The 14,659-nt window shown below is 45.3% G+C and overlaps 1 protein-coding gene across 3 annotated transcripts in view; it reads left to right on the top strand.

Moving 5' to 3' along the window:
• The window catches only part of LOC146702427 (receptor-type tyrosine-protein phosphatase mu-like), a 217,332-nt gene that overhangs the window by 44,089 nt on the left and 158,584 nt on the right, over positions 1 to 14,659 (top strand). For all 3 annotated transcript variants that reach the window (XM_085469039.1, XM_085469038.1, XM_085469040.1), the window contains exon 3: positions 14,454 to 14,621. In XM_085469039.1, coding sequence (XP_085325165.1) covers positions 14,454 to 14,621 — 168 coding nt within the window. The remainder of the gene's footprint in view (positions 1 to 14,453; positions 14,622 to 14,659) is intronic.

Genomic DNA, 14,659 nt, shown 5'->3' with positions numbered 1-14,659 from the left:
TCTGCTGTCAGTGTGAACAACAGTAATCTTCCCTAATACTCTTTCCTGCTGCACACACACACACACACACACACACACACACACACACACACACACACCGTCTCAGCCTCTGGACTGACTATGTTTCTTGCTCTGATTTCTTTCTGTCGTTAGCTGTTTGTTACTGCTCACGACGAGCTGATAAACTTCATCCCCTCCTCATCGTCAGCCTGTTCCAGCTGAGATTTTTAGATCATTTAACCTGATCCTGGAAAGCAACTTTGCTAATCTTTCTCTTTGGTGACTAGCACGTCTGGTCAGCTAAAAATAAACGAGTCCAGACCAGATCAGATGCTGGTAACGCCATGACATCACGGGTATATTTAGCTTCCTTACAGACCAGCTGAAGCAGCTGAGTGCAGTGAGCCAACAGTACAGTAATTATTAGTTTTGCAGGGAAAGCAGTTGAGGCAGTGGAAGATGTTCCTGAGGTTTGTTTCTAGTTTGTCAAGTTGAAAACCAGATGTTCATAAATAACAGTCTTCAGAGCCTTTCAGTGTTCCCAGTTCAGTTAGTCTGGTCCATTTCTACAACCTGTTTACTCAGTTTATTAATAGCTGGGTCAGTCAGACCTGCAGCCAACAGTGACAACAGGAATATCAGGGCGCGTTTCCAGAGCTGTGAGAAAACAGGCTTGAACCCAACAGAGTCTGGACCTGAACCCAACGGGGTCCAGATATGAACCCAACAGAGTCTGGGACTGAACCCAACGGGGTCCAGATATGAACTCAACAGAGTCTGGACCTGAACCCAACAGAGTCTGGACCTGAACCCAACAGAGTCTGGACCTGAACCCAACGGGGTCCAGATATGAACCCAACAGAGTCTGGGACTGAACCCAACGGGGTCCAGATATGAACTCAACAGAGTCTGGACCTGAACCCAACAGAGTCTGGACCTGAACCCAACAGAGTCTGGACCTGAACCCAACGGGGTCCAGATATGAACCCAACAGAGTCTGGGACTGAACCCAACGGGGTCCAGATATGAACCCAACAGAGTCTGGACCTGAACCCAACGGGGTCCAGATATGAACCCAACAGAGTCTGGGACTGAACCCAACGGGGTCCAGATATGAACCCAACAGAGTCTGGGCTTTAACCAGCTTTCTCTTGGAAATGAGGTGCACATTTCAATGAGACTTTTTACCCGTATAAATAAAGGATAATAAATACAACCCAGCAATGTCCAGTCCTGATCGCCACACGGTCTAACCTGACTAAAGGATTCTGTGAGTAAGAACAGGAGAACCATCCAGGTGAACTGTTTATTTGCACCTATGATATTATACCTCAGGGAGGACACCCCTACAGCAGAAATAAGCACTGTTTGGGTCTTTAGAGTTAATTTTCCCCATTATAACACCTGTTCACATTTCATTAAGGCTTAAACTTTATTAAGGACGTGGCTTCTCGTTTAAGGTTCATAATGAGGTCAACATAAAGATTAACTGTAAGTGATCCACATTTTGCTCTACAGGTTCATTCTGCTGTCTCTGGACAGTTTTTAATTGATTCATTTGCAGGAGGACTTTGACCCGAGTCAGAACCTTCAGATGTGGCCCACTGGTTCTTCACAGGTGCTGTGGTGGTGCTGTTTGCTGGTTCTATGAGGTTCTCCGGTCGTTGTTTATTTCTGTTTTTTGCTCCAATAAGGGTGGGGATACACACACACATGCAGTCACACACACATGCCTTTTGGTGAGTGTGTGTGTCTCTGTGGGGTTCAGGGTATATTAATATTTCTAATAGGGCTGTTATCAGCTCACTGCCAGCTGTACACAGCAAACACACACACACGCAGGGAGGCTCCAAGGCAAATATATACACTACACACACACACACTCGGTCTGTCTGTTGTGTGATAACTCCCACAATGCCTTTCTGTGTCAAAGAGACCTGGAGGTCAAAACCACTTTTTTCTCTCTGTGCGTGTGTGTTAAAAAAATACAAGCTGTTGTAAACAACACACACAGACACACACACACACACACACGAGTGTGCAGACACACAGTTTGTGGCTTTAAAGTGAATTTGAAAAGAGATTAGACACACACACACACACACAGCTGCAGGTAAACACTGTTTAAAGGTGGGTGAGAGAGAAGAGAGGTTAAAGTTTGGACTGTTTCACAAATAAATGAGAGAAAAGAAAACTCAGTGTGTGTGTGTGCGTATGTGTGCGTGTGTGTGCGTGTGTGTGCGTGCGTGCGTGTGTGTGTGTGTGTGTTTTGGGTTAATTAGTGTGTTAAAGGGTTTATCAGCGTGTCGGCATGCAGTAGATTCACTCTTTGAACATGACTCTGTGTGTGTGTGTGTGTGTGTGTGCGTATGTGTGTGTGTGTGTAGTGTATAAAGCCACTATCAGCATCCTGCCAAAAGCAATTAAAGCCTCATTCAGGGAGTTTAAACACATGGAGTGACTGCAGCTGAAATCCGACCAATCAGAGGAGAGGTCACACTGACACACCAGCTCCCCATTGGCCGATTTAAGTAAATGTGGGACTGCTCCTTCAAACCTGTTGGCCGGGGATTCTGCCCGACGTTTGTGTGGATGCTTTCAGAAAGTTTAACACACATTCGCCGCCTGAAATAAACCTCTGAGAGCAGGAAACACACACACACTTCCTGCTGTGTGTGTGTGTGTGAGAGAGAGAGTAAATACGGTGCAGCTGCCTCTCCTCACGTCTCGGTACAGCTCGGGTAATAGAATTACTGCCTCCATCTGCGCGCGTGTGTGAGCTGGGTGTGAGGTGATTGGTTTACAGATGGTAGGGGTCGTATATTATTGGCCCACAGGTGAGAGGGGACGGGAGGTTAACGAGCAGAAGAAACGCCAGGACACGAACGGGGGCTGTGTGTGTTTGTTTCTCTTTCTGCCTATGGTCTGATTGGACGATAGCGAGAAAGAGGAGGCGGAGCTGTGTCTCAGGTGCAGAGAGTTTGAAGCGCTCGCTCGGGCCTTTGAGAACGTGATGAAGATCAAGTTTGGCCGAGTGTTCGATCCGAGCGCCTCCACCTCCTGCAGCTCTGATTGGTCGGTTTGGTGTTCACTCACTGATTAGCAGCAGCGTTTTCTAGCACCACCACAACATGCCTCATTCACACTTTCATACAAATACTAACATTCACACTCCCATGAATGCATCAGCAGTAACTCAGGGTTCAGTGTCTTGCTTGAGGACTCTTTGGCCTGGAGCAGCCAGGGTTTGAACCGCCGACTGGTAGACGATGTACCTCCTGAGCCACACCCACCCGTGTCTTTCTCCACCCATAACCTGCACCTAAACGCAGACAAACAGAGCAGACCCCAGCCTTGCTCACAGGATCAGACCCTGAGCCGGGCCCCTTGGGCCCACTCACACCTCATACCTGAAATCTTTCTCTGCTGAATCACACACTGCTGTTTGCCCTGCAGCATGCCTCAGTTACTACAGAAACAGCAGACACACACAGCACATGCGTGTGTTTACCCTGACACACCTACAACTACACACACACAGATGTGTGACCAAAGAAGTCAGAATAATCCCTAGGAGCTCCACAGACACGTCCACACATCAGCGACGTCATTCACCTTTGAATGAAGGTGTTTCAGTGCTCACATGTATCAGCTGACAGCACGCTGACACATGTGACCATTTCACAGTCCGAGCTCTGACTCTGGGTTTTTCAGGCTATGACGTGCTGGGAACTGTGACACAGTTAATTCTGCAGAGTGGCAAAAAACAAACACAACAAACTGCTGTCATCATTTTACAGAAACAAAGAAACATGGCATTACATGACTGTAACACAGAGACGTCCAGGTCACACAGGAAACGACCATAATCCAATCATTCTGCCTCATTTCTGCTCTGCTCTACTGACTCTTTGATGTTTGAAAAATGTCCTTCAGAAAGTGATGATGAGGATGATGATGATGGTGAAGATGGTGATGGTGATGAAGATGGTGATGATGAAGATGATGGTGAAGATTGTGATGAAGATGGTGATGATGAAGATGGTGATGATGATGGTGAAGATGATGATGAAGATGGTGAAGATGATGGTGAAGATGATGATGATGATGATGATGATGGCGAAGATGATGGTGATAATGGTGATGATGATGGTGATGATGATGGTGAAGATGATGATGAAGATGGTGAAGATGATGGTGAAGATGATGATGATGATGATGGTGAAGATGAAGGTGATAATGGTGATGATGGTGATGGTGGTGATGATGATGATGATGATGATGGTGGTGAAGATGATGATGATGATGGTGAAGATGATGATGGTGAAGATGAAGGTGATAATGGTGATGATGGTGATGGTGGTGATGGTGGTGGATTGTGTTCATGTGTGACTGATGGTTTGAATGTATTATGTCAGTATTTTATGATTATATCTGAAATGAAATCAGAAAAACAAAGTGAGTCTTTTAACACCAGGAAACTGAAAACCTCATCCTGAAAACAGCTCTGATGTTTGTCAGGAAGACAAATGGGGTCTTCTAATTGGCTGTAGATGAAGGTTCAGTCAGCTGTTGGGCCGTGTTAAACATGGAGTGAGGCGCGAGCTGTGAGACAAACACTAATCAGCCGCAGACGCACAAATGGCTGATTTGAGAATAAACTCATCACAGCTTTTGTTCTCACTTGCTCTTCATCAGTCTGGATTGTTCTTGCTCCTTCCTCCTCCTTCTCCTTCTCCTCTTCGTCCTCCTCTTCCTTCCGTGATTAAACCTCATGTTTTTCTAATCGATTCTCCTCAAGGTCCATTGATCCACTGACACATGCACACACATTAAAACGCTCTGGTAACCAGGAAATGAAATCAAACACGAGTCTACGCTCAGGTTAAAATAGTCTCTGTGAGGAAATCATCGTTTGAAGGTTGATCAACTTTCCCAGGAAAATGCTCTGAAAGATGGGGAAGCTACAGAGTGGCATGTGGCCACAAAGCTTTTTGTGTGTGAAACATCCAAACACACACTCAGATACCTGCTGATGTCATTCACATGGAGCTCCGCCTTCTTGGACGCTCTGTTACTACAGTGACCTCACAGCAGCCATATTATTGGTCACATGATATCATTAAAAGGCTCCAACAACACACCAAAGCTCCAGCTCAGGTGAAGCTAGCCGAAAGCTGTCACCATCCACCTGTCAAAGAGGCCACGCCCCTAATAATGCAAACGTTAAGCCTACATGTGTAATGAAGTGGCATCATCAGGCTGTGAACATGTTTATGTGAATGTGGAGTCAGTGGTACGAATCAGAACTGCAGCTTTAGCTTTTTAGTTACAAATAAGTGAAAAGTCATTAAATGTGGTTTCTTTATCGAGTCTTTATTTGTCCCAAATAAGCAAAGAAAATGTTTGACAGCTCCACAGTGACCCCTCCCTGGGGCCAGCTCCCCCGCTGACCCAAGTAGGCACCCCCATACTCCGCAACCCACCAGGGAAAGGGGGCCCAGACCCATCCGGACCGGGGCCCAGTACAGCAGCGCCGCCTGGCCCACAGAGCCCGGGACAGCCCACCTGACCCCACCACAGAGAAAACTGCACCCACCCTGTCATCCACTCATCTTCCAGACTACACGAGACAATAGACGCCCAGGCTGAGATCTTCCTCCATCTCTCCTGTATCTCCCCCTGCTGCAGAGAGTTCCTGAAGAGAGGAGAGCTCCTGCAAGATGTAACAACCTCCCCCACCAGTTGAAGAGCCCCCTAGGTGGCTCGATGCACTGGCGGCACCCTGCGCCAGGGCTGGGCCCCCATACACCCACCTGCCCACAACCCCGGCAACACACAAACCAGGATCCAAGCCCCCGAGACCCAGCCAGGGCCCCAGCCCAGAGTCCGGCCCGTCCCGGACCCACCCCGGGGCAGCCAGGCTACTAGGTCAGTAACCCACATCTGTCAGCACAGACCCTCCCCTAGCCCCGCTGTACGCAGCCACGAGGAAACTGTCACCTAAGAGCCAACAGAGCCCTTAATAGGCCATGACCGCTACCCCAGGTTGAGCCCTCCAAGGAAGATGCTCCTAGGGAACTCCCCGACGCCCTAAGCCTGTCCCTACCCCCACACCAATCACAACAGCAAAGGTGGGACCAAACTATGACCCTCCACCCCCGCTAGGTGATGGAGCTGATCAAAGGAGCCCAGAGCAATTGATCTGATGTGGTGGCAGAGGCTGTATCAAGACTAATGTAATCTAATAGATAATTTCTGTATTGGTTAGAATTAAGATTATATTTATTTTTCCAGTTCATGAGGACTGTTTTCTTGGCTATGCATAGGGCAGTGAAAACCATATGGGCGATATTCTTTTCTGAAGTGACATTATCTAAGCTGCCCAACAAACACACTAAGGGGGATGTTGGAATGTTACATTTCAGACACTTTGATAAGTCTTCACATATCTCGCGCCAGAACTTCTGAACTGGTGGACAGAACCAAAGAGCGTGGATATAATTGTCCGGTGAATTGGTTTGGCAGTGTGAGCAGTTGTTGGTAGACGTAAAGCCCATCTTGAACATCCGATGACCTGTATAGTGCACTCTATGTAATATTTTGTATTGAATTAATTGAAGACTGGGATTTCTAATTAGATGAAAGGTTTTTAAGCAAATCTGAGACCAGAAGTTTAGGTCTAAGTTAACTGATAAATCCGCTTCCCATTTTGCAATAGGAAGTGATATTGATTCATCTGTTTTAGAAAGCATTCTGTATATTTTGGATAGTAATTTGGGGGGTTTAAGAGTAAGAAATTGTTCCACACTTTGTGGTGTTTGTAGTTCAACTTGACCCGGTTTGAATTTCTTTTTTACTATGGATTTAATTTGTTGATATTCTAAAAATCTTTTCTTGTTGATCCCATATTGTGTAACTAGTCCGTCAAATGAAATAAATTCTGTTCCTTCTAGTATATGTTCTAAATATTTGATTCCTTTACCACTCCAATCTGGAAAGTTTATCATATTATTGTTTTGTAATATGTCAGGGTTGTTCCAGACAGGTGTACGTTTGCATGGGATTAATGAAGACGCCGTCAATGTTAGAAACTCCCACCATGCTGTCAGAGAAGAGCTGATGTTGATGCTTTTAAAGCATTCATGTCGTTGGATGTTTGAGCTGATAAATGGTAGGTCTGAGATCTCTAGATTATTGCAGAGTGCTTGTTCTACATCTAGCCAAGGTTCATCTAAGAGGGTGTGTTTTAGCCATCCTGAGATAAACTGAAGCCTGTTGGCTAAGAAGTAGTGCTGAAAGTTAGGCAGTTCTAGTCCTCCTTTATCCTTGGTCTTTTGTAGTGTTTTTAAGCTTATACGTGGGGGTTTATTTTTCCAAAGGAATTTGGACATACATGAATCTAGAGATCTGAACCAATCTTGTGGCGGTTTAGTTGGGATCATTGAGAATAAATAATTTATTTTTGGTAAGACCATCATTTTTATAGCGGCAATCCTTCCCATGAGTGATATGGGTAGACATTTCCATCTAGCCAGATCATCTTCTACCTTCTTTAAAAGTGGGATATGGTTTAATTTAGTTAGATCTGCAAGCTTGGGAGAAACATTAATACCTAAATATTTTATATTTCCCGATTGCAGTGGTGTAGAAGAGGAATTATGGAAGGAGCAATTAATCGGTAGGACTGTAGATTTTGACCAGTTAATTGAGTAATCTGATATTCTTGCAAAAGAGTTTATCAATTCAATCACCCCAGAGACATTGGTTTGTGAATTTTGGAGAAAGAGTAACACATCATCCGCATAAAGGCTGATTTTATGTTCCACGTTCTTGCATTTTATGCCCTTAATTACTGAATTCTGTCTAATTGCTGCTGCTAGTGGTTCAATAAAAATTGCAAATAGTGAAGGGGAGAGTGGGCATCCCTGCCTGGTGCCCCTCAAGAGACAGAAGCTGGAGGATGTCTGGTCATTTGTTCTAACACAAGCTGTTGGGGAATTATATAATATTTTTAACCAGTTTATGAAAGAGGATCCAAAACAAATTTGTGTAAAGTTGCAAATAGAAATTTCCAGTTAACTCTGTCAAATGCTTTTTCTGCGTCTAAAGAGAATATTGTAGTTTCTAGGTTTTTACTGTATGAGTAGTCTATCAAATTAAGTAATCTGCGTGTATTTGTTGATGAGTGCCTACCTTTTATGAAACCAGTTTGGTCAGGATGAATTAAGAGGGGGGTTATTTTCTCCAGTCTCTTTGAGAGAGCTTTGCAGATTATTTTAAGGTCTACATTTATAAGGGATATTGGACGATAGCTTGAGGCATATACAGGGTCTTTGGCTGGTTTTAGCAGGAGATTAATGTTTGCAGAATTCATATTTGATGGAAGTCTGCCCTTTTCTTTGATTTCCAACAACGTTCTGTAGAAAACTGGTGCTAGAATCGACCAGAATTCTTTGTAGAATTCTGCAGGAAAGCCGTCTGGACCTGGAGCCTTATTATTGGGCATACTTATCAGGGCTTCCTGGAGTTCGCCTGGTGTCAGTGGTGAATCCAGTGCCATTGCTTGAGTGTCTAATAATTTTGGAAGAGTTATGTTGTCCAAAAACAAAACTGATCAATTTCTTTTTTAGATGGGTTTATTTGTGGTGAATACAACGTTTTATAGAAATCCCTGAAAATGTTGTTTATTTGTATCGGATCATATAATGTGTTCCCAGATGAATCTTGAACAGCACATATAGTTGTTTTTTCTTTATTTATTTTTAGCTGGTTTGCTAGCAATTGACCGGATTTATTACCATGTTCATAATTTTGTAAGTGTAGTCTCTGTACTAAGAATTTTGTTTTTTTATCAATTATCTCATTTAATTCTAGTTTTGTTTTGCGTATTTTGTTCAATGTTTCCTGATCTTGGTGGGATGCGTAGGCTTCTTCTAGTGATTTGATGGTTTTTTCTAATTCCTGAATATTTTTGTTTTCTTTTTTCTTTTTATGTGATGAGAAAGAAATTATTTTACCTCTCATCACAGTTTTCCCTGCTTCCCATAGAACAGAAGCTGATGTTCCGGGAGTGTCATTATAGTCTAAATATGAAGTCCACTCTTTTTTAAAATATTTAATAAAGTCTTCATCTTTAAGCAGTGATGTATTAAATCTCCAGTTGTTACATGGTGTAGTATTATTCTTGTGCATTAGTGTTAAAGCTACAGGAGCATGATTGCTGACAGCTATAGGGTGAATCTCAGTGTGTGAGATGTCACTCAGCAGTGAGCTGCTGACCAAAAAATAATCCAGACGAGAGTAGGAGTGATGGACATGTGAGAAAAAAGTATATTCCTTACTGGTGGGGTCAAATCAAATCAAATCAAATCACTTTTATTGTCACATCACATGTGCAGGAACATTGGTACAGCATATGTGAGTGAAATTCTTGTGTGCGAGCTTCACAAGCAACAGAGTTGTGCAAAATACAATAATGTAAACAAGCAAAATACAAGAATGGCTACATCTGAAACTAATAAATATATGTACAATATATAATAGTATATGCATTTCTGGATGTGTATACTAAATATTTTTCTACGTGTGTGTGTGTGTACACATATTTTACAAATTAAATAGAGTAAACAATAAATAAAATATATAAAAATATACAGAGTGAGACATGTGCAAAACAGTGGCATTACTGTACAGTATGGAGTGCATAATGTTAAAGTTCCAGTAGTGAAGCTGAGGTGTCTATGACGTGTTCAACAACACACTAAGTAAACACGCCACGCTAAACGTCACAAATCTCCCACATCTAAACTCTCTCTCTCTCTCTCTCTCTCTCTCGCTGTCGTTACCGTCACTCCCAAAACTTTCCCCTCTTCCTAAACAACCAAATCCCACATGTGGACTGTTTTTTTTAAAATTGGTCGACATGGTGCATTTTTCCACTGATAGGAAAGAGGTGGCTTTTTTCCTTTCTTTACTGTTTTCACGCTGTCCTTAGAAAACGCTTAAAACACACACACACACAAACGTGACGACAGTATTTAGAAAAAAGCGTGGCTGATATATATTATCCTAACTCTGGATTTACTGGCCTGTAATTAAAATTTAAAAACTTTGAAGTCCGAACTTTCAATGTTGGCTGAAACAGAGACTCAGCGTGGCTTGTTGCTGTGTCAGCTTACATCAGTCATGTGATTTGGAGGTGCAGCGTGTCCGTGGACCACAGAGGGTTAATAACACTCACCTTCCTTCCATTTCCACAGTGTAACATCCACCTGCCTGTGTGAAATCTGAAATTCCCATGGTGTTGTTCAAAATGTGCTCTGGCACAATCATAAGCATCGCTTGCTACTGAAAACAAGAAAAAAGCCGGTCCACCTATGGGCTGAACCATTTGTTAATGGTGCAGGGGGGGAACACTATGCAATATATTCAGTTTTAGCATTTATATTCACTGTTGACTGTAACTACGCTCAAACTGTTAATGCTATCTTATTTTAATAAACAACACTGTCATATGCAAGACTGGGGTGGCACTTGGGGTGGCAAGGGATCATTTTAGGGTGGCACTTACCACCCCATGCCACCCTTCTATATCCGCCCCTGGTTACAACAGAAGGGACTGCTCTCACAGCTAGAGATTGACGAGGTACAACACAAATGCTATGGCAAGGAGGAGTCAGGACGCCAGGTCAGGGGGGAGATATCATCACCCCCACCCGAGATTGGGTACATAGCCCCAAGTGTGATAGGAGAAGGATCGTTGAGTGCGAGAGGAACTGACCTGAAAAATAGGATCATGGCCAAGCTTGAAACCTGGATCCCCCGTAGCCGGTTACCAAGATTACGTGAAGTACCCTCAGAATGTCTGCTAGATGATGTTAATGCAGCACTACGGGCAATACCTACAACCACGATTACCGACACTAACAAGCTGATCTACAATACGGCAGCAGTGATCAGTGAGATGCTTGGCTACAAGTTGAACAGCCACAAGGGGCAGTACCCCAACTAACGGAGTTGCAGAAAGGTGCGACGAATAAGGTGCCTAAGAAATACAGCAAGCTGTCCATACCTGAGGCCTTGGAAACTGCCAAGCAAAGACTCACAGCCTTGGCCAGCCGCTTGAGGAGGTACACCAGAGAGATAGAAGGCAGGAGAATAAACCAGCTGTTCTCCACAGAACCAGCAAAGGTGTACTCTCAGTGGCAAGGGAACAATAAGAGAACAGCACCACCAAGGCTGGAGACGGAGCAATACTGGAAGAGCATATGGGAGAAGGATGCAACCCATAACGGCAATGCTCAGTGGCTAGAGGATCTGAGGGCAGACCACAGCGACCTCCCTGAACAGGGTCCAGTAACCATCACAGTGGCAGATATCCAAGAAAGGGTCTCCAGTATGAAGAGTTGGACAGCACCAGGGCCCGACATGGTTCACGCCTACTGGCTGAAGAAGCTAACTGCACTCCACGAGCGTCTGGCAGCACAAATGAACCAGCTGCTAGTTAACGAGATACACCCGGAATGGCTAACTGAAGGCCGGACGGTCCTGATCCCCAAGGACCCCAAGAAGGGACCGGTCCCCTCCAACTACCGACCAATAACCTGCCTCAGTACTACATGGAAGCTCCTGTCAGGCATCATATCGGCTAAGATGAACAGGCACATGGGTCAATACATGAGCGGGACACAGAAAGGAATTGGCAAGAATACCAGAGGCGCAAAACACCAGCTACTGGTAGACAGAACAATCAGCCGAGACTGCAAGACCAGACTGACCAACCTGTGCACTGCCTGGATTGATTACAAGAAGGCCTATGACTCAATGCCCCACAGCTGGATACTGGAATGCCTAGAATTGTACAAGATCAATGGGACCCTAAGAGCCTTCATCAGGAACTCAATGGGGATGTGGCGTACAACACTAGAGGCCAACTCCAAGCCCATAGCACAAGTCACCATCAAGTGCGGGATCTACCAAGGAGATGCTCTGTCCCCACTGCTGTTCTGCATAGGCCTGAACCCCCTCAGTGAGATCATTAACAAGACTGGCTACGGATACCGACTACGGAACGGAGCAGTTGTCAGCCGCCTCCTGTACATGGATGACATCAAGCTGTATGCCAAGAGTGAACGAGACATCGATTCACTGATCCACACTACCAGGCTATACAGCAATGACATTGGAATGTCGTTCGGACTGGAGAAGTGTAGTCGGATGGTAACAAAGAGAGGGAAGGTAGTCAGAACTGAGGGGATTGAACTACCAGAAGGCAACATTGCAGACATAGAGGACAGTTACAAGTACTTGGGGATCCCGCAGGCGAATGGGAACCATGAAGAGGCCGCTAGAAAAGCTGCAACCACCAAGTACCTGCAGAGGGTCAGGCAAGTCCTGAGGAGTCAGCTGAACGGTAAGAACAAGATCCGGGCCATCAACACGTACGCCCTGCCCGTGATCAGGTACCCTGCTGGGGTAATAGGCTGGCCAAAGGAGGAGATAGAAGCCACTGACATAAAGACAAGAAAGCTCCTTACCATGCATGGAGGGTTTCACCCCAAGTCCAGCACCCTGAGGCTGTACGCTAAGCGGAAGGAAGGGGGCCGGGGACTGGTGAGTGTCAGCACCACAGTCCAGGATGAGACAACGAACATCCAAGAATACATTGGGAAGATGGCCCCAACTGACCGAGTGCTCAGTGAATACCTCAGGCAGCAGAAACCCAAGAAAGAGGAGGGAGACGAGGAACCAGCATGGAAGGACAGGCCCCTGCACGGTATGTACCACCGGCAGATAGAGGAGGTGGCTGATATCCAGAAATCCTACCAGTGGCTGGACAAAGCTGGACTGAAAGACAGCACAGAGGCACTAATCATGGCAGCACAAGAACAAGCTCTGAGCACAAGATCCATAGAGGCTGGGGTCTATCACACCAGGCAAGACCCCAGGTGCAGGCTGTGTAAAGATGCCCCAGAGACAATCCAGCACATAACAGCAGGGTGCAAGATGCTAGCAGGCAAGGCATACATGGAACGCCATAACCAAGTGGCCGGCATAGTGTACAGGAACATCTGTGCCGAGTATAACCTGGAAGTCCCGAGGTCAAAATGGGAGATGCCCCCAAGGGTGGTGGAGAATGACCGAGCTAAGATCCTGTGGGACTTCCAGATACAGACGGACAAAATGGTGGTGGCTAACCAACCGGACATAGTGGTGGTAGACAAACAGAAGAAGACGGCCGTAGTGATCGATGTAGCGGTTCCGAATGACAGCAATATCAGGAAGAAGGAACACGAGAAGCTGGAGAAATACCAAGGGCTCAGAGAAGAGCTCGAGAGGATGTGGAGGGTGAAGGTAACGGTGGTCCCCGTGGTAATCGGAGCACTAGGTGCGGTGACTCCCAAGATAGGCGAGTGGCTCCAGCAGATCCCGGGAACAACATCGGAGATCTCTGTCCAGAAGAGCGCAGTCCTGGGAACAGCTAAGATACTGCGCAGGACCCTCAAGCTCCCAGGCCTCTGGTAGAGGACCCGAGCTTGAAGGATAAACCGCCCGCAGGGGCGTGCTGGGTGTTTTTTTTTTTTTATATATATATATATATAATGTTCTTCCTCTACACCCCCCCCCCCCCCCCCCCAATTTTTGCACATGTCGAGGAGCGTGTCAGGCTACATTTCACTGTGTGTTATACTTGTATAACTATGCATGTGACAAATAATAAAGAACCTTGAACCTTGTCCGTCACTTCCGTCCTTCACTATTCTCACTTCACCTATTTGTCACATACTGACAAATAGACTCACCTTTCCTGTTGTTTCATCTCTTTCCCACCGTCTTCACTCCTTTTCATTTTCTCCATCCTGTGACCTCACACATGCTTTTATTTTGAAGGCTGTGCTGTCTGGCATTCGCTCCAATAAATGATCAGAAACATTGAGCTGAAAGTCTGACTTTATTTTGATGGGTGTTAATCCTCAACATGTTCACTGTGAGAAAGTTTGATGTTTATTAACATGTTTATTAATCATATGTATTAATATGCTAATAAACATGTTTATTGGTAAATGGCCTGTATTTGTATAGCGCTTTTCTAGTCCCTAAGGACCCCAAAGCGCTTTACACAACCTGTCATCCAGCCATTCACACACACATTCACACACTGGTGATGGCAGCTACATTGTAGCCACAGCCACCCTGGGGCGCACTGACAGAGGCGAGGCTGCCGGACACTGGCGCCACCGGACCCTCTGACCATTATTAACCCGTTTTGCATTCAAACCATTTTAAATTTAACTCATTCAGTTTTTTATGTGCTGTTCACATACACAAAGATTTTAAAAGTAAATAAAAAGACATATTTCTATACAAACATGCTTTTTATTTTGAAGTCTGTCACTGTTTAAGGACTTTATCTTGGCTGTTTATAATGAGGTGTTGCTTCCTCTCCGCAGGCTCCTCCTTCCTGTTTGTGAACACGTCAGGTCGCTATGGTGGTCAGCGCGCTCAGCTGCTACTACCGCCACTCAGAGAAAACGACACGCACTGCCTCAGTTTCCTGTTTTACCAGGTTGGAGGGCGCGAGGGTGCCGTGCCCGCTACGCTTAACGTCTACATCAAAGGTACGCAGGAACACTGGCGCAGGTTAGTCAGTGTAGGC

The sequence above is a fragment of the Copadichromis virginalis genome, linkage group LG9 (genome assembly GCF_057382275.1).
Source record: "Copadichromis virginalis isolate Kocher_CV1m ecotype Utaka linkage group LG9, C_Virginalis_male_GT1.1, whole genome shotgun sequence".
NCBI lineage: Eukaryota > Metazoa > Chordata > Actinopteri > Cichliformes > Cichlidae > Copadichromis > Copadichromis virginalis.
This window is presented reverse-complemented; position numbering and strand designations above follow the sequence as displayed.